Source organism: Phaseolus vulgaris, chromosome 8 (assembly GCF_051622355.1).
Source record: "Phaseolus vulgaris cultivar YP4 chromosome 8, ASM5162235v1, whole genome shotgun sequence".
Lineage (NCBI taxonomy): Eukaryota > Viridiplantae > Streptophyta > Magnoliopsida > Fabales > Fabaceae > Phaseolus > Phaseolus vulgaris.
This window is the reverse complement of record NC_143505.1, coordinates 1,739,856-1,767,818: the sequence shown is the minus strand read 5'-3', so window position 1 is coordinate 1,767,818 and position 27,963 is coordinate 1,739,856. Positions and strand designations below refer to the sequence as shown.

The 27,963-nt window shown below is 29.1% G+C and overlaps 3 protein-coding genes across 7 annotated transcripts; 1 reads left to right on the top strand and 2 right to left on the bottom strand.

Moving 5' to 3' along the window:
- Positions 1–49: 49 nt before the first annotated feature.
- Positions 50–3,101, top strand: ATMAK3 (Acyl-CoA N-acyltransferases (NAT) superfamily protein). Of its 2 annotated transcripts, none has more exons than XM_068631220.2 (4): positions 50–295; positions 408–528; positions 1,182–1,237; positions 2,749–3,101. In XM_068631220.2, the coding sequence occupies exons 1-4, from the start codon at positions 131–133 to the stop codon at positions 2,971–2,973; spliced, it is 567 nt and encodes a 188-aa protein (XP_068487321.1). In that variant the 5' UTR covers positions 50–130; the 3' UTR covers positions 2,974–3,101. The 2 variants fall into 2 exon arrangements, with proteins under 2 accessions (XP_068487321.1, XP_090149916.1); XM_090293790.1 differs by having other exon boundaries at positions 56–252.
- A 3,635-nt stretch (positions 3,102–6,736) lies between these two features.
- Positions 6,737–11,458, bottom strand: LOC137825531 (uncharacterized). The gene is made up of 2 exons (XM_068631219.2): positions 11,074–11,458; positions 6,737–7,538 (listed from the first exon to the last, which is right to left on the bottom strand). The coding sequence occupies exons 1-2, from the start codon at positions 11,189–11,191 to the stop codon at positions 6,931–6,933; spliced, it is 726 nt and encodes a 241-aa protein (XP_068487320.1). The 5' UTR covers positions 11,192–11,458; the 3' UTR covers positions 6,737–6,930.
- A 7,603-nt stretch (positions 11,459–19,061) lies between these two features.
- LOC137825630 (protein MEI2-like 4) lies at positions 19,062–27,418 on the bottom strand. 4 transcript variants are annotated; one of them, XM_068631350.2, is made up of 14 exons: positions 26,895–27,418; positions 26,190–26,290; positions 25,966–26,005; positions 25,317–25,457; positions 24,681–25,105; positions 24,199–24,315; positions 23,956–24,110; positions 23,544–23,641; positions 23,065–23,463; positions 22,047–22,641; positions 21,057–21,141; positions 20,608–20,676; positions 20,309–20,488; positions 19,062–19,665 (listed from the first exon to the last, which is right to left on the bottom strand). In XM_068631350.2, exons 2-14 carry the CDS (start codon positions 26,265–26,267, stop codon positions 19,516–19,518), a joined length of 2,532 nt encoding a protein of 843 aa, XP_068487451.1. In that variant the 5' UTR covers positions 26,268–26,290; positions 26,895–27,418; the 3' UTR covers positions 19,062–19,515. The 4 variants fall into 4 exon arrangements, 3 of the variants coding, with proteins under 3 accessions (XP_068487451.1, XP_068487450.1, XP_090150431.1); XM_068631349.2 differs by having other exon boundaries at positions 26,190–26,285; positions 26,895–27,383; XM_090294305.1 differs by having other exon boundaries at positions 26,190–26,323; positions 26,895–27,032.
- Between the last annotated feature and the right edge of the window lie 545 nt (positions 27,419–27,963).

Here is a 27,963-nt window from a genome sequence, read left to right as displayed (position 1 = left end):
GAACATCAATAGCGTAAATGCCAAAATGGAAAAGCTCAAGGCCCATATATGTTGGGCATGATGAAAGTTGGATCCTTTTGTGCTGTGTAAGAGATGGGGGCACAAGGGTGAAGAAGAAGAAGAAGAACAAATGGAAAACGTGGAATTCGACTCTTCGGAGATTGAGTACGTGAGTTATGGCGGCGAGCATCACCTTCCTCTGATAATGAACCTGGTGGACCAAGAGCTCAGCGAACCATACTCAATCTTCACGTACCGTTACTTCGTCTATCTCTGGCCTCAGCTTTCTTTCCTGGTTCCTCAACTTTTCACTTTTTTTTTTTTTTTGAATTCTCGCTAATTGAATCTCTTATAGGTTTGTGGGTTTTCCTTTTGTTAATTTGTTTTCTGCATTTGTTTGGTTTCAGGCGTTCCACAAGGGTAAATGCGTGGGCACGGTGGTATGTAAGATGGGGGAACACCGCAACACTTTCAGAGGCTACATTGCCATGCTGGTTGTGATCAAACCTTATAGAGGAAGAGGCATTGGTAGTTCTCATTCTATGCTGTCCTTTTTTTTCCTCTTTAATTTTTATCTGGGAAAGAAGTGAAACCTATTAGATTTTAAGGTGTTTGTATTTGGTTTTGATTATTTTTTATCAATTTCCTATAAAAGCTTTTGAACAAATAAAATAAGGGGAAAGTGCGTTTCTAGACTCTATATTTTCGGTCAAGAGTGGTCAAAGTTCCTATATTTCCACAATGATGGCTTTGGTCTTCAAACTTAAAGAAACATCTGGATTTAGTCTCTCATTTCTAGAGAATTCGTCATTTTTTTACAAATTAGGACCTTGGCCACGTTTAATCGATAATTAGGGACTAAAAAAACATATTTTTATGATTTCTTCCAAAAAGCACCCCTCAATCTAGCATAAGGAATTTATGAGTTGTGTAATACACATGTCCACTTTGTTATCAAGGATTATTTTTTGTGTTAATTTTCTGTTTTGTGATGTTATTACTGGATAGCATAAGGAATTTGAGTTGTGTAATACACATGTCCACTTTGTTATCAATGATTATTTTTTTGTGTTAATTTCCTGTTTTGTGATGTTATTACTGGATATTGTAAGAACGTTAGTGTCATGATGTTGGTAAATGCTAATGTTTAGGTTTTTGGTTTGTGCTTAATTTTTTTGCAGCTACAGAGCTTGTTACTAGGTCTATCAAGGTGATGATGGAATCAGGTTGTGAAGAGGTTTGTGTGTTACCATATGTTGTTGTATTGCAGTGTTCTGTAGTTTAACCTGTGGAAAGGAGTCAAGGTTGAGAGAAATAAAACTTTGTAGTTTCCCTGTTGGTTGATATGACAAACTGAAAACGAAAATTTCATTGTGCTTTCATCTTAAACAATAGAAGTTCACTGGATCGGATTTTGGAATGATGGTTATGCATTTATTATACAATTTATTTTCATTTGTATGACTATTGCATTTTAGTTAATGTTTTGGTGTACTGGTCCAATAGTAATTGTCATGTAGATGGGATGAAAATGAATTCCCAAATATGATTCACACTTATTTTATTCCTTTACCGGAGTAGCTGAGAATTAGTTTTTGCCTTTCATTGTGTATCACTCTTTTATTCATGTTCTGGCTTATTCCTAAAATCTGGATAATATTCAGCTTAAAGGAATGATGCACATATCCTTATGGTGTTTATAAGTCTCTGATGAAGCAGCGAATACAGCCCCAAAATGCTATAGGATAAAGCACTCTCCTCCCCAGGCCAAAGTCGCCTTTATACCCAAAATACTCATACAACCTCATGTTCTGGCTTATTCCCTAAATGAGTGTCCTCATTGTCCCTCGTATCATTCACCAATATTTTCCTCCCAATCTTCTTTTGCCAGCTGTCCTTGCCTTCTGTTCAACATTTCTCTCTTCCAACCAGATTCTTCACTACTTCTCCACTTCTCTCATACACCAAAAGGCCCATTTTTCCATTTCTTCATTTCCTTCCGCATATGCATGCCAATGGTTCATCATCTTACCATGGTTTCATGCCATTTATCAATAAGTTGCATTGTGATATATTATTACAAATAGAGAAAATGTAGAAACATTGGTAGGACATTGAAAATTGGAACTTATTGTTTAATTTGGCTGACTTTGATATTCTTTTAGAAAAGAAAAACAAGTTATTGCCATTGTAATATAGTGCAGGAAATACCAATAAATTGAATGTATATACAAATATCAAAAACTCTTTTTATTGCAGTTTTATGGCTCAAATACAATACTAAAACTCTGTGCTGATTTAATATGTTTGAATATTTAGTCAAAAAGCAAATATTCAACTTACTAAATTTAATTTACAGGCAAATGCAAATGGAAAAAATGTTTGTTTTACCTTCTGTTTCTAAAGTTGAATCACATGTAGCAGTGGAAACAGCTAGGGTTGTGGTAGTACACATGCCCCTTTTTCGACTCTCCTCTAAAATATCAGTTGTGTTCTTGTCTCTTTGATTTTGTTTGTTAAAAGCACCCTTTGAATGACATTTTTTTTTGTGCTTAAATTTTTTATATTTTTCCTTGTTGAATGCTGACAGCTTGTTAAGGGATAAATTCATTTTGAAGAAACTAATCTTTGATAGATTTTGATTCTTCTCACGTAGTGAAAAATGAATATCAGCTTAAGCCTAAATTCTTTAGAATTTGACCTTAGGGCCAGGTTAGACTCACATTCTTTGTTTATTTATTTGTATAGGTTACATTGGAAGCAGAAGTGACAAATAAAGGAGCACTGGCACTCTATGGTCGCCTTGGCTTTATTAGATCTAAACGGCTCTTTCACTACTATTTGAATGGTGTTGATGCTTTCCGGTTGAAACTTTTATTTCCCCGCACAGAGTTGCACCCATCTCTTCCTTTGATGGCAGATAAATATGAGAACCACATGCAAAGTGACCAAGGTGATACACCATTTAAATAATGATTTTGTTCTGTACTTTGGGGAAACAGTTTGGCATATATTGTTGTAAAATTAACCATGCATGTCAATTCTGGTATAATTAATCTTATAACTGTTTTATATGAAATGACTAAGTGCTTTGAGATCAATGTTCAGTTTTTATTTTCTTTTTGGATGAAAAACATAATGACTTCTTCTATGAAAGGTCATGTTCAAATTTTGAATGGAACTTGTTCAACACTCATTCGGAGAATAAACATAAACTTTGTACACAGTTTATGAGGATTTTTTTTTCCTTTGTCTTACTTATATAGAGACTAAATTTAAAAGAAACCAATTTTACAAAATTATTTGACATGTATTTGGTTGATTGAACCTGATACAATTGAGAGAATATAATTATATTTTATAAAGAATTAAAATTTTATTAATATATTTATGATGCAATATTATTTGATAATTGTAAACTAATAGTATCTTTATTTAACGATAAAAATAAGCACATACGTACAGGTGTCTTCTTACTTAGATATGGAATATTATTTTCATTCTTAATTGTTATTTTAAACAAATTGTTAACTTTAACTTTCACTATATTTAAAAATAAATATCTTTAATTTTTTTACATAAAACATATCATAGAGCAACTAAATTATAATACTTTGTGCACACATTTCAAAATATTATATTAAATATAAATTTTATATCATTCAAGATAAGACCACGTAAACAAATTAATATAATGCAAAAATTTAAAAAGCTAGTATAAATTCCTCCCATATCTAATAAACTTTACTTTACTCATACTTTTAAGAAAATTGTTTACTACAATTAAAATAAGTAATATTTTAAAATGTAAATTTTAAAATTTCCTAACTATAGTACGATAATCTGCTAAAATTCTTTCCAAGTAAATTTTCAAAAATTTAATCTCATAAATTATTAAAAACATGCCTTCCCTTTTTAATTTATAATTTTCACAAAATTTTGATAATTGAATAAAATCATTTATTTTTTCTTCAATTATTAGTGTCTAGACACTTTCAATAATACTTACTTTTCCAACAAGTTCGAAGTAATAATTTAATAAAGAATTTACATTCATTAAATGTAAATAAAGATTAAATATATTATTGAATTCCAAAAGAATGAAATAACTCTAGAACATAAATTAACTAGCAAAATTATAACATTTATATATGTATAAAATGTTTTAAAATTTACGTTTAATAAATTTTCCACACTCTTTTTTTTTACCCTTCATATTGGACTTCTTATTGTAATGTTATTCCTTAAATCACCAAGTTTATATTTTCTCGTTATACTGTTAATAGAGCCACTAAAACTAGTAATTAGTGATATCAAATCACATCATCTAATATTTATTAACTTCCTTTAATTACATGACAAACTACAATCGGTTATAATTATTTTTTTATTATATATAATAATAAATATGCAGACATAAACAATATATATTATACACTATATTGATAAAAACAAATTATACTCTATAGAAACTATTGAAATTAGTGGGTTTTAAGGCTTGAATATCTTATATGAACTTGAATATATTTTTTTGAAAAAAAAAATTATATATAGAACTATAGTGTTTTATGTAATCTTATTTTGAAATTGATAATATGGATGACAAATTAATTTGTATTGTTTGAATTCGTTTTGATTTTGGCGGAAAATATTTGTATTGATAGGATACGGGTATATGTTTAGGTAATATTTAATTTTTTTAATCTAGGCTATTTTTTGTCCATGAACTATAATATAATTTTTTTTTCCTTATCATTATTTTTTTTCTTTTTATGAAACTTTTAGCGTAAATTATAACTTCTATATCAGCAATGTATCAGTATTAAATATTTTAACATCTTAATACACACTAAAAATCGATTTGTCACATAATAAAAACTGACAATTACTCATTTCAATAGTTATATTTATCCAAAAAAATTTAAAATTTAGAGTACAGACCGAAACTAATTTCACGTGAAAGTAAAGGATTGAAAACATATTTAATTCTATTAATTTTTATTTGTACTTAGTTTTGTGACTTATTTCTAGATATTGATATTTTATTTGTTACTTAGTTTTATGACTTATTTTTAGATCATTGATATTTTTATTCTTTTCTATAATTAATTAAACTTTATCTACGTCTTCATTAAATGCATTATATTATATAATATAGGAGAAGAACCATTTTCCACTAATAGCAAATAAAGAAGTTAAAAGTAAATTGAAGTAAAGTGAAAATTGGTAGGTGAGAAGTCAGAAATCGAAATACTTAAAAGTAAAGCAATAATGAGTAGAACTTTCTATAGGAAGCATGCCTCATGGGAAATCATTCCTTCTACCAAAATCAATCTCTTCTCTACTTCTTCTCGTCGCATGCAAAATGAACAGCTCAAAAAGCTTCTTCAATCAAAATCAATTTCACTTTTTTTTTCCTTTTTCTTTTCTTTTAACTTCTTCAAACACACTCACTTCCGTCTATGCAACGCCTCATACTTCATAATATAGTACTTCTACTTGGAGTCTTCTGTTCAACACCAACCAAAAGTTTTCTACACCTTTTTTTTTCTTCTTTTGAGTAGAAAAAGAAGACTGTGGAATTTACATTTTATTACACAATGCCATTACTAGAAAATGCTTGTCTAGAAGTTCAAAGATTTTAGGGTAAGGATACATGTGGTTCAATTGAGATGTATTTTTGAAGTCATATTAAAACCACCTTCCTATTGAAAATCGGATACTTTTCTTTAGGTTTGAAGTAAGTGGATTCAATTTTGAGTGAGTTTTTGTGGAATTTGGGTGTAGGTGAGGAAATTTGAGTGTTTGTGGGCTTCTAGTTGTTAGGATGTTTTGTTTGTATTATTTTGACTAAAAATTGGTTATAAGGACTCTAATAGGGTTGATAATGAGTTCTTTTGATGTGATTTAGCATTCATTTCAATTGATGATTGGTTTGGTGGTCTATGGTCTGTAAAGTCTGAAAAATATTTGTAAGTCAAGTGTTAAGCAGGTTAATCTTGATCACTTTCTGTATAAGGATTAAAACATTCCTAAACTGTCTCATTTTGTTTTATTTATTTCTTACTAATAAAGAAAAACATAATGACTATACATAACAACATTTCATAATATACAAATATATACAAAGTCGATGTAAGATCTCTATAACACTTCCTTCATGTTAAGACTGTCAATTTATATATGTTTATGAGTGGTTCAATAACAATTCAGATAACCTATAATAAATTTTAAATAATTATAATAAAATAAATAAACTTTAAACTTAACTAACCTTAAACTTACCAAATAAAAACAAAGAGGATATGAGTATGTATCAGTCAATGAATAAAGCTAAACTTCACGTGTTTTTTTTCCTAATTAATCTTGTTAAATGTCAATTCGGAACCAACATCTTCCTCATTGATTAATAATTGGAGAAAAAAAATCTGAAAACAAAGTAAATTATGATTTGTTAAAATAATTATTTTTTCTCACTTCACAGTATACAAATCACGTTTTTTTTTTTCAAAAAAGGTCATCAATATAGAATAGACACCATTATCCATAATTGAATTTTAAATTAATCGTGGGATCCATGTCTTGTGCAAGCTTAAAGAAAGATACATTAACCCTTCACACTTTCTGCAGCAAAACTAACAGATACATATTCTACAAAGCTTTATAATTGCTTTGTCCAGGTTTTAAAGCCGTGTTTGGATTAAAGCTTTTGCAAATTCAGATGTCCAACTGCAAATTTTGATGCAAACTAAACATACACTACTAAATTATCGCCATGGTTACATATCTAAAAAATCTTGATATTCAGAAAAATTGTGGACAACTAATGCTGATGGGTCAATACTGCAGTTGCAATATTGTGATTACAAATTAATCAAGACTTTCAAAAACTTTGATGTTACATTGCAAATCACATATATTAAAGGCATGCTATTGGCCTGAGTGATCATGACCCTGGTCATCAAATTGTTGTTGGTGGTTGTAGAAGTAGGATGCTTGAGAAGAGGTTGAAGAAAAAGTGGTAGAGAATTGAGAGGTGAAAGGTTGCTGTTCTTGCTGCTGCTGCTGCTGCTGATGTTGTTGACTGAAAAGATGAGATGTGTAGTAAGGAAACTCTGCATCGTCACTTGAAAGAATCTGTGCATATTGAAGCAGGTTTGGAAAAAGTTGGTGGCCATGTTGATGATGATCATGTGTGGAAGATGAGGGTGGAGCAGGAACAGGAACAGAAGAAAAAGAGTGAGTGGGAGCAGTGTTGGAAGTTGCATGGAAGGGAAAAGTGTTTGTGTTTGATGAAGGTTGGTGTTGTTGTTGCTGCATACAAGGAGCATTGTGATGAACTCTTTCAGGGAAATTGAGCTTTGCTTTTGTGCCCTTGAACTTTAGGGCTGCCCTGTCATAAGCAAGGGCTGCATCCTCTGCAGTTTCAAAGGTTCCTAACCACACTCTGGCTGCTTTCTTAGGGTCACGGATTTCTGCAGCCCATTTCCCCCATGGTCTCTGCCTCACTCCTCTGTAGTGTGCCTTCTTTCTCACCCCTTCATTACCAACACACACAAATCAATAAGAGATTCAACTTTACATTTCAATGTTTTTCTTAGGAAAAAGTGGTTATTTTGAAAAGAGGAATGATAATTTCACATCTTTTGCTCCAAATTACACCTCTTCAAATGATAAAAATAATCTTTTACATTTCATAACCTCTATTATTTGAAAGGTGTAATTTGGAGCAATACAAAAAATGGATGTAAAAATAATATTTTTGTTTTGAAAATTGCAAATTGAAATACACAACTTTACAACAATATAACTTAAAAAATTATTTCATTTTAGTACAAAGTTGTTTATATTTTCAGTTATAGTCTGATGCATGATTGTCAATATATCATCACTCTTTTACTTAATATATTTTCATTTTTACAAATTTCACTAGATTAATGGAATGTTTTACAACTCTACACTAGATTACAATTGAAAAAAATCTGATGCATGATTGTCTCTACATTTAGATTACAACTAGTAGAAGAAATATTTTTTTTGTTGAAATGCAATAATTTTAAAATTATATTAGTCAAATTAGAGTTGTAAATTGGTATTTTCAATGTTCAATTGCCAAATAACAGTTGTAAATTATTGTCTTTGAATTTTACTTTTACAACTATATATTAAAATATTCAATTTACAATTGTGATTTGATCAATACAATTTTAAAATTATTCGAAAAAATTATTTTTATTTTCAATTGTAATTTAGTTTTCGACCTACCATTAATCTTCACTAATATTCAGTAAATCTTTGTTTCTACTAGACTAATCTCACTTAAATAATATAATTAGTATTAGTCTATTGATTTTTTACAAATTAAAACATTACTTCAACCTATCATATCAGTTTTATACTTATTTAATGTAGATTAAAAGCCTATTTCAATCACCATGGTATTAACTTATTTTATAAAAAAAAATGTAAGGGATGGGTTTGGTTTAATTTAAAATAAATAATTTTAAAACTACCACTTATTTGGGAAGCTTATAAAATTTACTTATTTAGAAATATACAACTACTTATTAGTAGAATAAGTTGATTAAAAAAAGTTGAAATCTATTTATTTTACTTAAAAAAGATTTTTTTTTTTCAGAAAAAAATGATAACAAACAAACTACCCAACATCTCGAGAATTATAATGATAAGATATATTATGACATATTTGTGTATAAAATAAATTAAGTTGTTATGTGATGGTAAGAAGAAAGTCAAACTTAACCTAACCTATTAAGATTAATTTAGTGGTGAGAGGATAAATATTTTAGGTTAAAAGCCTATAAGAGGCAAAAAAAGTCAAATTTATTAAGTTCTTATTTATTTCTACATGTAAAATTTTAAAAGAATGACTTAACTAAAAAAAGAAAGATACCATATCAAATGTAAGGTAGGTGTAGATTTTATGTTTCCCAATACATAAAACTTGTCAAATTCAATATTAAAGTATTATTATCACACTTTACTATTGCAGTTTGTTATTATAATTTATTACGAAATTAAATTATTGTTCCAAAAGTCTTAAAAGTTTTAAGAATTATGCATGCATTCACAAAATGAAAATTGAAATCTTTATTTTAAAATGCATTAAATATATTTTTTATTTATTTTGATCTAAAATATTTGCTTTTAGTCCAAATTTTATATCTCTTATAGTAAAATAATAATTAAATAAATTTTTAGTGGTGTTTATTTATGTATAAGAAATATTTTTACTAAATTATATTATAATATTATAACATCAATGTTAATGATAAATCAGTATAAAATATTTTTACATTTTATTTTATATTTAAAAATTTATTTGTCACATGAGCAATAAATAATTGTTTTAATAATTTCTTTTAATATAAGTACACAGACAATATAAACTTTGTATAATGAAGAAAAACATAGTTAATTCATAGCATATGCATATTAAGTGTAAAGATAAGGAACTGAAATTCAAATGCTTACAAAATAGAATAAGATTATGAGACATTTATTGGATTGAATATAGCAGAATAATAAAGGATAAAGACATAATGTGGTTTAAGAAGTAGATAAAGAATATAAAAATTAAAAAAATGGTGTAATAAAATGTATAAAAATATGTGTGGCGTATGAATCTTGGGAGTAGAAGTATGATATATATTTTATTCTTACGTGAAGAAATTCTTATATTTAGTTCCTCTTGATGTGTGTGTTTTTGAGCATTGGTCAAAGTTGAGATAAGAAAAAAAAGAAGAAACGACAACTTGATATAAGACACACGCATGCATTGAATTTCTTTATTTAGCAAGTTGTCCACATACTTAGTTTTCACTTTCATTTTATTTTCTACCCAACATGTCACTCAAAGAAAGAGTTTTGTTATTCAAATGAAAATTCACTAGACTTAATTCTTTTTGGAAAGTGAGATAAATTAGGTGCATTTATGTGGTTTGCATTTATGGATAACGAACAAATCTCCAAAAATAAATTTTCTAGTGTATTGAGTCACTGGTTTGCATGAGATCCGTTAAAAATTATTAATTTTTTTATTATTAATTTTTTTTATATAAGGATTTTAATGTGTTAGTTAGTATGGTTTATAGTTACTGTTGAATGTATATGATAGGTTTCACGTTTTCACGTTTGTATGTTAAATTATAAACAAATATAATATGTATTATGATATGCATTATCAACTGGTATTATAATATGAATAAAAATTACATTTTTTAGATGCTTAATTTATATTACCTTCATTTTAAAAAATTATGTCATTTATTTTGAGAAACTATGTGTGTTATGTTCTATTTTTTTTATTTTTTTTTAAGTTTTGCGATATGAATCTCAATGTTATAATTTATAGCTGATTTTGATTTTTTATTATTAACTTTAGGCAGTGGTTATTTAAAATTATACTATATATTAAAAAAGGTTAAAAAAACATTTTTACAATTAGCTAGTGATAGTAGTTTTCTTTATCAGCAGCTAGTAATAGTATATAAACATATAGAAAGATTCGTTCATAAACAATGCTATAATTAACAAAATTGTTTATATTAAAATAAATAAAACTATGATATTCTTTCATGAAAAACTAACCCATTTTTTTCAAAATACACGAGAGAAAAAAAGTGCAACTTGAGTATCTTCGAAAAAACATGTATTTCATGTCAACAAACAAAGATCACAGATTGTTGTTCGTGGCTTGGTGCAGCACAGTTCATAAATTTATAAGAAATATATACTTATTTTGAATTCAACAAGAAAAGATAGATCATAGTAGAAAAAAAGAAATGAATTCTATTTTTACTTTTGTTTTCTTATCCAAAACAAATTAATTATTTCGTATATGACATCCAAAGATTCACCATTTTCATTGAAGACACAAACAAGTTCTTCAAGATAGATTAGATATTAAATTTTTTTATAATATATAAATAAATAAAAATATCACTTTATGAATCCGTCTGAGTTTTATGAATCCGTGAGTTTTATAAAATTGAGTTAGGTTTGAAATCGTAACGAAATGAAATGAAATAAGTTAAGATATAGGTAGCAAACCTTGATCTGAAGGAGGTTGAGGTTGATCTGGGAGAGGAAAAGAGGTTGATTGTGGCATGGGAGGGTTGTGAGTGGAAGTTCCCATAACTTGAGCAAGAGCTGAAACCATTGCAGACATGTCAGTTTCTGAAGACCAAGATGCATAAGCATCAAGTTGTTGTACTGTGTCTTCTTTCTCTTCCTCCTTTGATGTTTGTGAAGATAGTGGCAGTTTTCCATGCCTTCTTGGATCCACTTTTAGGTTGCTGCTCTTTGCTCTTTTATGTTATGAAATATGAAATATGATCTTGTGCTCATGTCAATGCTGCTGCTATATAACCCATTTTCTTATTCCTCTATTCAACTTTTCCTCTCTCAACTTTCTTTTTTCCCATGATTAACCATCATTCACTCTCCTTTTTATTTTTATTTAAAGTGCTTCCTTGCACACTCAGCATGCAGTTCTAATAAAGTCTGATTTTGGTACAATATCAGTTTCATTTTTCATGAAATTAAATATATCTTTATTCTCTTAAATTTGTTTTCTTTTTACTTTTTTTTTATCTTTTAGTACTTTTTATCTTTTAGTATTGATCTTTTTAAAGGTTGGTATCTCCTTATGTTTTTATTCTTAAAAAGCGTATCAATAGATTAGAGAATAAATGAGCTTATAAACTGTTTTTGATCTCAACTCTTGAGTATGAGATTATATTGAACGTACCAGAATAAATTACTAGTCGAAAAGGTTTAAGGGAAACAAATTTCCTCTAGTTGAAGAACTTGAAACACATTTTTGTTCCTATAAACAACGCAACTGTTCTGACCTTATCAAATTTGAAAGATACTATTATTATAATTTATTTTGTAAATTATATATATATATATATATATATATATATATCATTATCATTGTTTAATGTTTTTCTTACACATAATAATGTAAAATTAAAATAAATTATTGTATAAAAAATTGTAATTCATTAGCTAAGTAAGCAAACTTTTAACTATATATCTAGACGAAAAAACTAAAATAAATTGTTTATATTAAAAAAATAAATAAAATTATTTAGGGTGTTCACTTTTATAGTAGTAAATGTATTAATTGATATTCCTTTAGAGCTCTGAGTTCTGAGTTATGAATTGGTAGACCAAATCCATATCTCTTGCCATATTCTTCTACACCAATTGTCTCTGGAACAAGTGGCTTCATAACATTTAAAGAATCATGACAGTGACATGATATATAAGTGGCTAAAACAAAGACACATCTCTTCTTTTTTTCTTCTTTTTAGTAAATCAGGTTTTCAGTATCTTCATTAATTTGTAGGATCAATCAATATTTGAGGATGTTTTTTCTTTATGATCTGAATAGTTATGGAAATTAGATTTATTAGAAATTATTTTTAAATAATTAATTTTCTTTTATATGAAAATAAAATTCCTTCTTTTATATGATAACTTATATAGAGTGACACAAAGGGTTTGTTTAGTAGAGTGACCTAAGAATTATTTGCTTTGGATGATAATTTCCACTATTTATTTATGAGATAGAAATTTGCATTTATTTATATATTATAAAATCTTATAATCTTTAGATGGTATGAAATTTTTAATCATTTATATGAAATTTTTAATCATTTATGTGTCATATTTTCAACAAGTTTCTTTCTTTTCAATTTCAATATTGAATTCAGAAAGTAACTAGAACTTATAATCTACACGTCGCGTGCATGAAGTACAACGTTGTCCTCATTCGTCTCTGATTGATTCAGCATCATCTTTGGTCGTTTCATCACATGTGGCTATCTTCTTTCAGCATCCCATGATAAAGTTTTATGTCATTCATTCTTTTATTTTATTTTTCTTTCACTCTTTCCAATTTCTTTCTAATAGGGTTAGAAATCGTGGTGAAGGTTGTGGGAATAAAATCTAGTTTAAATATGATCTTGAGTTGTGAGAGTTATATGATATTCTATATGTGGTTTATGTTAAGGGGCTTTGCCACCTACACTCCATAGATGCCACTATGATAGGGACTAATCAGAAAATTCGCCCTTTATTTCTGAATTTTGATGATCATGTTCAATAAAACATTTTATAGAGGATTTTGATATTTATAAATTTATTGATATTGAATAGTAAATTTTAAGTTTATTTAATCTTACAAAATTCGATTTTGTAAGATAAAATTTACACTTACTTATTTTTTATATATTAAAAAATATATAAAATACTTTAGAAATAGTTCAACCCTATTATACAACATAGATTATGATTTCTGCATAATCTTAAAAAAAAAAACAGATTCAAAATCAAACATGAATCATACAATCAATTAGGTGAATCATCCATAGACATAGACCTTATGCATAAAACAAATTATTGTTGGATATACTAAATAACCTAAAAACTCTAAGGTAATTAACCAAAACAGTTTCTGAATACTTGGTCCAACATAAAAATCAGCCAAAAAGTAAGATAAAATCTAACTTTATATACTATAAATATGTCTTATCTCTAATCGATACCCAACACACTTCTCTCATGCTGAAATCAGCCAACTCGTGTGTAAGGCTATATATTTATAAATGATCTGATAAGAATCCAATAATGCTGACACGTTAGCTCCAACTTTTTGACAAGATATAATTTAAATAATTTTAATACCATCTTAAAAGGTGAATTTTAAGTCTAATTCAATCTTAAAAAATAAAATATAAGGTGTCTAATCAATGTGAAATCTCAAATATTAAAAATATAATTTTATTTGAGAGAATTCAAATTTCATTAATATCATATTGATAAAAAGAATATAGTAGACTATTGTGTCTCCTTAAACTTCATTTGTTTGGCATATTGTTAGGTCCTATTAGTTAGCCTAGAAATGAAAGAATAAAATTGTAAGATTAGGTAGTAGGTAGCATGGATCCAAATGGAAGAAAGATGAGTAGAAGTGAAGTTAAAGGGTGAGTGAAGTTTTTTCAGTCCTAATCGAATCCCATGGAATGATTGCTGATCTTACTTTAATACTTTAGCTCAGTTGAAACACACCACAACCTATAGTACTTCCTTTGCTTTATCACTAGAAAGATAGAATTTCTGTACTTAGAGAAACGGTGATTAATTAATTAAGTAATTCATTTTTTTTTTATCTCACTTATCATTCTTTTTAATTCCAAGATTGATTTAGTGATATGTAAAGTCTGAATAATGTATATAAGTTAGATGTTGAGCACATTAATTTTGACCATTTATTATATAATAATTGAAATATCTCTATGTTAATTAAAAAAAAATCATAAATATAAATTAATTTTAGAGTAAAAAAGTAATTAGTTACTGTAGTGATTAAATTAAAAGTTATTTTAAAAATTAAAAACTTTTAGTTTCTTTTTTAAATTAATTTCGATTACTGTTAACTGATTTTTAAATTGGTAATTAATTAGTTATCATGATTTTTGTTATCAAATTTAGAATCTAAATAATTGGTAATTAAAACATTAGATACCAATTTAAAAACTATTTTTGTCTCTAAAATGGTCTCTAGTGCTCATGTTTAGTTACTATAATAACTAATTATTTCTAATTTCTGGTTTTTATTTGATGATTTTTTTATAATGATTTTTTTTAATAAAAATTAACATAGAGTGTTACGAAATGGACTTTAAGAACACACACCCTCTTACCGAGAGTGACAGCAACTCGTGCGTGGCATAACATATTATGGGTGATGATATGATAAACCAATAAATACTCGTTAGGATAGACTCAAAATGACTCTAATACCATGTTACGAAATAAACTTTAAGCCTAACTCAACCCATAAAATCGGCTCATGGGGGATGAGGTTTATACAATGAAAGACTCTACTGTCCAACACAGAGACAATTATTTATGAAATGTTCGTTTTATTTTATTTATTAATTATTAATAAAAAATTAAATAATTAATTAGGTGGTTTTATTTAATGATTTTTTTTAGGAAGATTCAATGAATGGATTCGGAAAGCAAAAGAAAAAAGAGTGTCGGCGTGAGTGATGGATGATTGATTGATTGATTGATTGCATCACATGTTTGAGCCGCAAAGCAAAGAGCATGCATGATAGTGCAAGTTGCATGGGAATGGCATGTTGATGTTGATGTGTGCGCATGCATCTGCATTTGCATTTGCATTTTCATTTGCATGTGCAGTTTCCTCGCATGCTTTCACTGTCCTTTCATCTCTGTCACCATCACTCCCACATCCCACCTTATATTATTTTTCTCATTTTTTATACATTAATATACCAAATCACAAACAATCATTTTTTAACAATTTTAAGATTTCCAATTTCGATTAATGAAAAATATAATGAATTACATTAAATAGTAATTTTTTTGTAAGAATTATCAGTAGAAAAACAACTTCAATGCTAATTTTGATAAATGTTTTTGTTTTCACTGTTCAATACGTAGAAATGAAAATTTTACGAGTTTTTTTCTATAAATTTGGAATACTTTCAGATAACATGTTCAAAGTATTCTTCTTTGAAATTAAAGAAAAACTGAAATATGAATTGTATTTAAAGTAATTTGAAAAGAGAAGCGACTAGTAGAAAATAAATGAAAAACTCATATACTAAACTAATGGATACAGTTTATGTAAATAGTTTATCATTTATTATATTTTTATATTACAATAATAAATACATTAGTGGCTTAATGCATTCATAATTTATTCAGAAGTATTATAAATGTGGTATAAATAAATTTATCATAATTATTGACCTAAACGAAATTACAATAAATAAAATATATTGTTTAAAAATATGATACAATTGTTGCTTAAATATTATCTTTATTCATGCGACATTATCTTTAGTTTCCTTCTCCATTTACTTTTTATAATTAACGTTCTTTAGCTTCTAGTAACTTGTATTTTGATATTTTTTAATTTGCTAAAGCTCATTTTTTTTTCATTTTCAATACATCATATAAAAATTCCTTTCTAACTTAAAAAAATTCTAACGTTTTATTCTAAATGATTCATTGTTGATAAATTACTAATTCCTTTTCTTTCACATTATCAATCTATTTTTTTTATCAGTATTTAATTTCATTGATAATGATAATTTCTTACAAGATTTGAACTAGTATGATCAAATAATGAGTACCACATCTTTTTATAAAGCTTTTATCTTCGAGTGATTATCCTATTCTTTCAAAATATACTAAATTGAGATAAATATTTCCTAATTATCTTGAATTAAGTATCATTTCAATTTATAATTTTTCCTCCTTTATCCTAAAATCCTAAAATACAAATAAGTTAAGAGTTAGTAAATCATATAAAGACTCAGTATTGGTTTAATATAAAGATTAAAATAAATAAGTTGTCAGTTTTTTATAAATTACTTATATCATATTATTTCGTTTTATGAAAGTTAGTTTTACAATGGTTTCTAACATATTTTAAATTTTTAGCACTAAATGAAGTTTTATATATTTAAATAAATTAAGGTCACGGTATCTATTGTAGTCTTATTAGTTATTAGAAGAACATTAAAAAAAATTATATTATTTTTGTTATAAAGAATTAAAAAACTAAACTTCAATTATAAGAATCGAAGTATTAGATTTACAAGTAAATAAAAAATAGAGAGAAAAAATATTATTAAATTAGTACATTAAAACAAAACAAAAAAAACTTTCTGTCACTCTAAAATATTTAAAAAGTCCAGTTTAATCATTCTTAAAAAAATTATATTTAGTCTTCCAAACATATTTGAACTATATTTTTTATAAAAAATTTATTTTAACTATTTGAAAACTATTTTGTCTTAAGGAATAAGGTAATAGAGGTGTCATTTCAAACCTAGATTGGGCAATGAATTCTGACAATTCCATTTCCACCACTAATGTATACTCTCTTTATTCTCATTTAGATATGTCATTGCTTCTTTCTTTTTATTCTTTCTTCTTCTCTCCCTTTTGTTAGATTCTATTGCCAACAATTCCATCACATTGATGTCTTGCTCCTTTGATTTAATTGGCATGACCCAGTTTAGGATGATAGAAATCTACTTCGATGGTTGTTGATTTTTGTATGGGCTGTTGGGTTGGTAGATAAGGGTGGCTGTTCTTTTTGCTCCTTGGTTGCAGTGAGTTTGTATTGGATTTGTTTTGAGTTTGTACGGGTTTGCTTTGAGTTTTTGTTTTGAGTTTTGTACGAATTTTTTAATGGTAGAATTTGTTGTCTCTCTCATTGTGTTAGTTTGGGAGACCTGAGATTTGATTCATATTATATAGGTATGTATAAGGGTTTAACCACCTTCCTGTTATTCCATCCTTATTGCGGATAAAAAAAAATTTCATCACATCCTATCAAGGCAAAAATATTGCTAATTAGCAAGATTTTGCACAAACATGTTCCAAGCATTTATTATTACGAGAATGACAAAATATTTTTCAATTATCAGTATATATAAATTGTGTGTAGTTGCCATGACTTTATTAAAACCTTAATAACTAATTAGATTTTAATTTAAAAATTATTTATTAATAATATAAACTAATTTAAAATTAGTAATTTTTTAGTCTTTAAAATGATCTCTAATTTAATCATTATAGTAACTAATTATTTTTTTGTCTCTGAAATTGATTTTCTTCTAGTGATTAAGTAACTTTCTTGTGTGTTTCTTTATAGATCTCAAGCAAGTAATAGAGTCAAGACATCACTCAACATAAGAGAACATAGTCAATTTAAATTTGCAAGTTATCCATGATCACGTTTTTAGTTGAACAGTAAATATTTCTATCGGGTCAAGTTTGACATTCTTGAACACAATATTATTTATACGTTTCCATATTTCATTCACTATGTTTACCCACATACAACCTCACATTGTGTTTTCAAACTTAAATAATCTATAAAAAAAAAGGGTTTAAAATGCAATTTTGGTAGATAATGTTGAATAATTAGCTCCGAAACAATTATATCATAGGTTTCGGGATTAGACCAAATGTAACAAAAATAAATAAATGATTAACATTTTCTTAACACATACGGTATTATCAAAGTTAAGCCATGCTACTTTGATTAATAAAACTTTCTAACCTATTATTTATGCAGAAGAGATCCTTAATGTTCAAAAAATGCTCCAATAGTTTTCAGCATTTTCCTCCTTCTTTAATACTTTGATTACAATGAGATGGTTAATTTTCAAAAAGGTATTGCATTAAATTTTATTTGTGTTATATTTTTTATTAACAATACACTAAACAAAAAGTAATTGTAAAAAACAAAGAATAACTTAAATCACAATTAAGATGAGATGAATTAGTTGAATTAAATATATATTGTAATTAAAACACTTCAAAAAAATGGATACTATAAACAACAATAATGGATACAATGAAATAAAATAATAATAATAATATAGTCAAAAAAGTACACACAAACTTTTATATTAGTTGAATTCTACAAAAATCTACATTCAATTCAATTAAAAAGTTTAATCTTAAAACTTCTGAAAAAAAAAATGCTAAAGATAAACTATGCCAATTTGTCATAATAAAACAAGAAAAACCAAGATATAGAGTCAAGATGAAAATAAATATATAGATTATTTGCAAAGCTCATGAAAACCAAATTATTATTTAAGATAATCAACTATAAACTTAACTTAATAGACTATCATGATCAAAAGTCACTGTGAGTGCCAACGTTTATCCTATAATTATTTATGTTGTATACTTTGTGTGTATCATACAACCAATAAAAACGTTGTCCTATAATTCTATTAATTCGATTTTAGAAACTTATCCATGTGATTAATTTATTACCAAGTTTTTGCTTGAACATTCTCAAATTTGATTAAATCCACAGTCATAGTTCATGTCAACTCTTTATTTATGACATAGATAAAGTTAATTCAATGTTAGAGTCATTGAGAGAGCTTACTGGTGCTAAATGTATTAAGATTATTCAGCTATTTCGAGAATTGTGTATTTGTAGAATGGAGCATACATGTAAAGAATCAGAAATTGCCAGTTTTGATAAATCAGAATGTGAATAGAAGAGTGTGCATGCACACCAAACATCAAAATGATGAACAATGAAGAAGGTTTCAGCACAGTTGATAAAAAATTTCACCAGTTTGGGATGAGAAGGACTCCAAAATCAGCAATATACAAAAGAAAAAAGCAAGTAGAGGAAGAAGGAAAACAAAGGTAAAATTGATACAGACTAAGTTCTCCTCAAACCACTTTACAAGCCTCTCCTCCAGTCTCCAATGTGAAATTCATGTACATGTAATCTTTTGATACAGCACTCTTGCACATGAAAAGTTGTGATTCAGTAACAAAAGCCACAGGAACTGGAAAACTTCTTGCCTTTACTCAAGGTTAGTGTTGGTAAATATATACTTCATAAATGTGACCACTAAAATTAATGGTATGGCAGAAGGAACAAGGATGGCTTCCTCAGTCTGACTCCAATGAATTACTGTCTCCATCAGATGAGAACTTGCTGATTCCCAAATTAGGTTGACTCCCTTGGAAGCCATCTTCCTGTGTGTTGTCTCTCACTCTTCCAGCTTTGTTGCGAATATTAATGCCCACTGGGAAAGGAACCTGTGTTCCTTACAAAGTTAGTAGCCATTCAGCATGTAGTTTCCTAAGGAAGTGCAAATTTCAAATGGCTTGCCTAGATTTCATACTAACGTTTGAAATAATTAGTCACTATATTAACTAAACTAGATACTATTTTAGAGCTACAAAATTATTAGTATCTAAAGTGGTTTCTATTATTAATAAAAATTTATAAAATGGTTTTTGTATTGGTATCTAAATTAGCTATCAAGGTTTTAGTTACTAATGTTTTAGATTCTATATTGGTCTCAATTAGTCTTTTAGAGACTAATTTAGAATCTAAGATATTAGTAAATAAAACCTTGCTAGCTAATGGTTAGATATCAGTTTAAAAACTACTTTATAATCTTTTATTAGTAATAGAAACTACTTTTGATATCAATAATTTTTTTAGTCTCTAAAATTGTATTTAATTTTATCCAATAGTAACTAGTTATTTTGGTCTCTAAGATTGGTTGCAATTTGATGATTTTTCTTGTATTGCATGCTATATTATGCTTGAGGCAAGCAAGAATACATGCTATATCATGCTTGAAGCAAGCAAGAATACATGCTATATCATGCTTGAGGCAAGTAAGAATATATGCAATGTAACAGAAAAGTGGATATTAAGAGAAATCTATACCTGGTCACCGGCATTAGGGCCATCTGTATTGAAGAGGATAGGCCTGCAGCGCTTATCCTCATTCATCAAGCTTGAATTTTGGAAGTGAGCAATGAGTGCTGATTTCCCTTGTATGCGAGCATATGCAAGTGATGCCACTTTCTCACTGTTGAATTTCTCCCATTTCTTTCCATTGAACACCTGCCAGAATTGCATCATATTATTTAGTCAATTGGTACAGTTGTGTGTGTGTGAAAGCTGTGTGTGATTATAAGTTTAACTGCACCATTTTCATTGTATCATCATTTTCTAAAACTTACCTGATAGAATGGTATAATCAAGTCGGGGTTGATTATGTTGATGAATGCATATCCCACGTTACATTTGTTCTGCAATTAATGTTGATTCCATGTGAATAATCAAACAAAAAATGAGAAAGGAATACTAAAGTAAATTAAATTTCATGGTAGAAATGTTCTATAAAAGGAACCCGTTTTCAAGAAAGCAAGTATATTTTACTAAAGAAGATAATTTAGATGAGAGTTGCATTTTCTTAAACTTTCTTATTGTCTGATTTGTTCATGAAAATGAGTTTCCTTGCTAGAAGGGCAGTTCATTTTCCTCTCATTGAATTTGATGTAAAAAACCAAGAAAGTATTTTCATTTGACTGCAGCATGAAACAGAGAAAGAAACAAATATGTTCCTGAAAGATATTTCTCTATACAACAAATGGACCATTAACTTATTGTAAAGTGAGAAATCACTTGCCCTGAAATCAATTGGTAGGTAAACAAAATCATAAGTTCCTCTATGGCGTTCGTCAATTGCAGCCAACAGCATCTTGGATGTATACCTGCAAGAAAACAAATCAGGGTCTAGGATAATGATAAGATTCATAGCTGAGATGTCAAGTTGTATAGTGATGCTGACATGAAAGTTTTATAAAAAAAATTATAAGATTAACAAAATTAATGTAAACGAGGTGTAGAACTGAAATAGAATTCCTCATTTTCAGCAAAAACTATGCAGTACAGATGACAAGGTTTCATACATGCTTAAAACCGATGAAAAAAAATCAAAAGCTTAATCTTGTGCTTATATTCACAACCATCCACCAAGCTCACTCACCATAATTCTGATATTAACGAAGAAGGGGCTAGGTAAAATGATAACAGTGTTAGCTTTATAAATAATTGTAGTCTACTAAACTGGTCAGTAACCACATCAAAAAGTGAAAAATAAACAGGAAAAAATTTGTCAAATAAGTCATGTTCATATGGATTCAGAATCTATTCACTCGTGGAGAAAAGAAGGAATAAGAAGTTTGTCTACAACCAAATCTACAAGTGAAAAAGTAACAAAGATTGACATAAACAGCTTCAATCAAAATTAAAAACAAGGTTTCTAAAAAACTTGAATTTTTGAAAAGAATTTTGCAGAGAAAGTTAGTCTCTCTTTAAAGAAGAAATTTTAGTCTAAAGCCCAACTAACTAGGAGTAATTTGCTTAAGCTTGAAGTTCACACAAGAGTTCTTTCTAGGTGTTTGTGAGTCTTTTTCCCCAACATCAAATTAATAAAAGGGCTTGCTTAAGAAATCATACATCCTAAGCTTGGCTGAAAACTCCAAAAACTATTGCAAAGTGAAAGCACAACCCAAAATGTACCAAATGAATATAAAAACGTTTGCATCAAAGAAAGTAAAAATGTAAACACAAAAGGCTAAAGCTATTCAAAAGTAATATATACATTGCTACTTACTTGTTAGGAATGTTCTTTATCATAAGTGTTGTTCGGATATCTTCCCCTCTTTTTATGCGGTCAATATCAAGTTCATACTGTTTCTTGTCAGCCAAGTTTGACACACTTTCAGTTCTCCTGTTTCTTGTACGTTGCTTGTGAGTCTCAAATGAATTAATCATATGGTTTCTTCCAGGAAACATTAGGTCCTTTTGGTTATGAAAATGGAGTCCAAGATTCTTGGGGATGAATCTAAAGTCAACAGAGTTTCCCCCAAAATGGGGAAAGAAATTATAAGAAACAAAGTCAACACAGTTTGGTGTTGTATTACCAGAAAATTGCATATTCCCAAGAGAATCCCCTGCATAGGTATGTCTTCTGTCCCAAAAAGGAGCTGAAGGAACATGCTGGCTATTTATGGGTAGAACAGTTGTCATCATATGAGAGGGTGACCTAGGAAGTCCATGCAATCTTGGCAGGGTGGGGGATGCACAAACTCCATCAAAATATACAGGTGAATTTGGCCACATCATTTCAGGAGGCTGATATGAGTTGCCACATTTGTAATGATGGGCAGGAGGAAGAGGGAAGCTTCCACTACCAGAGGATTTGAAAACTGAGAAAAGGGGGAGAATAAATATGATCAATTTAATATTTCTTAATTTAGGATTTATTCATAGAGATTCATTTCATTGGTATAATAAGCTTCCATCTAGTCTGTTCTTAGAATTCTTTATGAATAAGTATAGTTTACTATGTATCGTTTTTGTTAACACATGAGTTTTGGTCTAGTTTCTCCACATTTTTTTGTATTTTTTTTTAATAATATTTTTTTCATGTGATGGCAAATGATTGTTGTGGTGTCAACCTAACTGAGATGTCAAGTTGCATATTGATGATTAACATGAAAACTTTTATAAAAAAAATAAATAAAAAATCTAGGAAGTTCCATGATTTGCTAGCCATAGGATGAAGAAAAAAGGACAAGTGATAGTAAAAAGTTATTACACATTCCAATCTATTGCACTTTTGAACTTACCACATTCATTGAATTCCATGAAGCGTCCATTGGAGTTTACTGGACAGAACTGCATGTTTTCTATTCTTTCCTGTGTTTTAAGATTGATGTTTGATGCCACCTCAGGAGGAATACGGTGAACATTGTTAGCTAAACCATCATGAAATTCTGGAAGGGAATGGGGATGAAAAGCTGATGCGTCTTGAACATCAAAATTCAACTGGCCTGGTGAATCGTGTTCAGTAATTTCACATCTGTTGTCAAATGATTTAACTCTGGCCAGTGATGGTAAGAAGTTAGGAACACTTGAAGAGACCCCTTGAACACAAGCAGTTTTCACAGATGGTGTACATGAGGCAGGCTCAACACCAAGAATTCTTCCACCATCCATCTTACCAGATTTAGAAATGCCATGCAAACCTGGTCCAATGTACAAACATCAGTGAGGGAAAAAATATGTTTCTGCTGCTGAATTGATAGTTGATTAGCATATGTTCTACCTGGGAAGCTAGTTGGTGACTTAAGAGGAGGGCTGTTCTGATGCAGATAAAGGCTACTTTCTTTCCGTTCTAGCTCTAGATGAATCTGTTGAGCCATACTGCAGCCAAATAAAAGCAAAGAAAAATTAGAAGAACAAAAACAAACAAAAAATAACAATTAAATGGCTTCTGATCCTGTAATTTGCTTCTTTGTTATAGAATCGAGATTCGAATCGTGAATCATTTTTCGATTATTTTAATTGTGAATCAAATCTTATTATGAAACATTGATATTTTATAAAAAACAAATGCAGACTAAATTGTGATAGAAGTTTTGAGGCAAGATTTGACTGGTATTGCTGTGTGTGTGACAGGAGCGAAATTAAATTGAAAAGCATATGTATGGAAAAGCACAATTGAACCCAAAGATTACCTCCATTTTGAGTTTTCAGATAGGTATGGTTCAACCTTTAGCCTCTTCCTGATAGTATCATCTCTATTTAAAGCATGGAGAGCTGCCTCTGCTGCTCTAAAATCATAATATTCAATCAACTTGTGGTGTTGCTGATCATGTGGGGTTTTACGAATCTGCAGTTCAAGATAGTCTCAGCAACCAGACACAAAAAAATTGCTCTGATCAATATTTGTGCAATAAATTGATTGGTAACAAACTCACCTCCTTGATTTCCCCGTATATGTTAAATATACGGTGAAGCTCATTATTCGAAATAGATAAATCATACAAAAAGACCAGAAGGGTGCCCTGATTCATATCTTTCTTGGAAGGACTATCCTGATAAAATTTGTTCCACAAGCAAGATGTCACTATCGAACTCAACACAAGCAAATACTTTTAAGTGTTACGAGGAATCTGATTCTCAGCACAGTACGTTGTAGCATTATCAAAAAGACCAATAATTATAGTACACGATTGGATGAGCTTCTGTGTTCTAGGAGAACTTTTTTTAAGAAAATACAAAGGGCTCATCCATAAACTAAAATTAGTTTATACAAGAGTTAAAATTAAAACTTTTAAAAACTATATGGAAAAGTTTCGACAACTTAGTTTATGCAGAAACTAGTTTGAACTTAATTTGAAATTCTGAATAAAAAATGTGTCTATACAAACAAAAGAGCAAGAAAACAGCAAAAGCATACCTCAAAAAGAGACCTCAATTCAGAGTCTTCAACATCACTATTAGTGTTTCTCACAACTAATGCTCTAGAAGGGTGTTTATGGTAAGGCTGTTCACCATTTCGTAGTTGACTGTTACAAGCTCCATCAAGGATTTCAGAATTTTTTTGTCCAGAAGATGGACTATTATCATCTCCTAAATCCATCCCTCCAACACTACTGAAAATGTCTAGTTCATCCATGTCATCACCAGAGCTGTCTTGGATGATGTGATCGAGCTCAAGTTCAGTTGTCATTCCAGAAAGTAAATCATCATCACTGGGGAGTAGATTTCCTATAATTTGAGCTTCAAGCTCTTCAAGAGAGTCAAAAAGTCTTTCTTCCTCGTAGTGGGAAGCAACAGTGTCAACAGAATGCCCATATAAAGCATTATTTGCTGATGTTCTCACTGCACCAATAGAAGTCATACAAAGGCATTTTAGCTGGTAGTTTTCTTTAGAAACCATAGTATACAACCTGTTTGGGAAAATCAGAACTAATTCTCCCTTTTTGGTGCAATACAAAAACTCATTTTAGAATTTAAATTAGAACAGTAGAACCTCAATCACTTATCCACACAAAGTAGGCGAAACATAAATTAAAAGGCAAATAAAACTTACATTTCCTGCTAAACAACTCCGACAGAGAACTTGAAAAGAGGCTACTCTCATTCTGAGTAGCAACTATATTGACTTTGCTACGATCTGGTAAATGGGATAATGCTTGTATATTCAAGCTGGTTTTTACTCCTTGATCAAAATCTACATGACATAAAAAAGTCAAAGACTGATTAATATGCCATTCTGTCCCAACAAAGTAGTACATCAATGCATCTCTGAGTTACTTTATGTTCTTAGACTTGGCATCATGACTAGTAATTTTCTAACTTCTTAGTACTTCTTTTGGAGAAACAAACTAACCTAAAAGCTTATGTTGTCAGAAGCAAGGGGTAGAAATGGTTTTCAGCACACCTTGTGTGCAAAAAGCCTTTTGGGCTTGAAGCAAACAGAGCACAAGAGCACTCAAACATGACAAGTCAAGCTCTACTAGTAATCAACAACCAGATAAAAGTTTTAAAATTGCTGCAATGTAAGCTTCCTAATATAGCAACTTGCATGTGCAAAGCAAGCAAATGACTCCTAAATCCTTAGCAACATATATACAAAAAAATATATAAATTTGGGGAAAAAAGGTATTTAGCAGCAGATAACTGCAAAACGAATCCACTCAGTCATGACAACAATAATAATAACACAATCAAATACTAACCATAGCATTTTGGCATGTTATCTGATTTCCATAAGCTAGCCTGCCTCAGCAAAGAGAAAGAGAAAACAGGAATAAATAAGGACAGGAACCGCAACATTGTTTAGATTTCAAAATTTTACAAATGCCTATATATATATATATATATATATATATATATATATATATATATATATAGAGAGAGAGAGAGAGAGAGAGAGAGAGAGAGAGATGAAATCAGAAGATACCTCATTAGCAGAACAAATATCTTCAGAGGAATACAACGATGAAGAGAAACAATTGAAGTCAATTGTTTCAGAAGGCATGATGAACCCCACAATGTGCTATACTACAAAAAATAAAAACTCCTGACTTTTTATATCTGTTGAGCACAGCATAGCATGGCAGTCAATTCAACATTTTACTTCCCCAGCAAGAAAGCTACGAGGAATTATAAATCTTCCAAGTTCAGCACACGATTAGAAACATAAAAACTCTTAATTACGATAGATTATGAAAAGTTAAAAGCCATTAAACTAAGAAGAATGTGAGATGTTGTGTGGTTCCTACAATTTCCATGTGGCATGTTCTCAATTTTATTTTTATTTTGTAAATTTAAAACATGATTACGATTCACACGATCAAAACCATCTAGTTCCAAATCATACAATAATTTCTCAAGATCATGACCATCTCATATGACACACAACATTAATTGCAAATCCACCGACATTCTGAACAATCAAGAGGATTTCAAACAGTTGAACATCTTAAAATCCACCGCCCACCCCATAAAAGAAAAAAACTAAGTTACTTGAGCTGTTGAACATTCTAAAACCACAAAGTCAAAAACCAAAACTTGATTACAGAAGAGACAAAATTTGAAGTAAACCAAAAACCCCATGATGGAAAAGCTAAAAGGGGTGTCAAAAACAAAGACTCTGTCTACTGACCTTGTGGGAATTGGAAGAGGAGAAGACAGAAATGGAGGGAAGGGGTGAGAATGAGTTAAATAGTAGTATTATATGGAAAGAAAAAGAAGAAGTGTGAGAGAGAAAACGAATAAAGTAGGGCATAAGGCAAGGTGGGAATTTGCAAAAAGGGAGGATCATCTTTGTAGGTATCAATGCATGTGTGGCGTGCAAGATCCTCCATCCAAATCTTCTCACAACCTTTCACCGTTCCCTGCATTGCACGTTAACTAACTTCTTCAACTTCTCTCCTTTCTCGCCTTCACATCTTCTTCTTCTTCTTCTTCTTCTTCTTCATTCCCAACTTCAACGGAATTTCTGAGCTCTCGCCGGAACTGTGGTTTTTCCGGCAAGCAGGGACGGAGAGACGGTTGTTTTTCTGTTTATTCGTTAACGGCGTCACTGCGGTTTCGTACTATGATGTTCTTGTTGAAATGACTTTCTTACCATTCTTACAATCATTGTCTCCTTATCCATTAAAATATCCGTACATGTGTTTAACAACTACATTACATTGAAGTCACTGAATTAACACATTGATTAGATAGATTAATTTTTCTGAGTTTATTTAAATTTTGAATCGATCATTTTCGTTATTATTTTCTTGGAACAAAGTGTGAAAATGATTAGAGTTTCAACCTATTTTCTTTTAATAAATAAATAAATAAATATCCCATGTTTCCAATGTATTTTCATGAGGTTTTTCCATGGAAATATTTATTAATTTGTTAATTAACACGTTCAAAGATTCAATAACATTACCTTAATATAAAGTAGACCAAAAACACACTTTTTAATATAAAATAATAAATAAAATAGAAGCTTGTATTGAAAGGTATATTGCATTTATTATTTAATCATCTTTTTATTTGTTCATGTAAAAATTTATTCCTCGTGTTTAAAAGAATAAAAAGAAAGATTTTTCATGGTTGTGTGAATCCATTCATTTAAGAGATCTAAATCTTAAAATGATAAGTTTGTATTCCTTTTTATATATTGTTGATTTTGCTTACTACTAAGAAAAAATAGTAATTTTTTACAACAAAATATT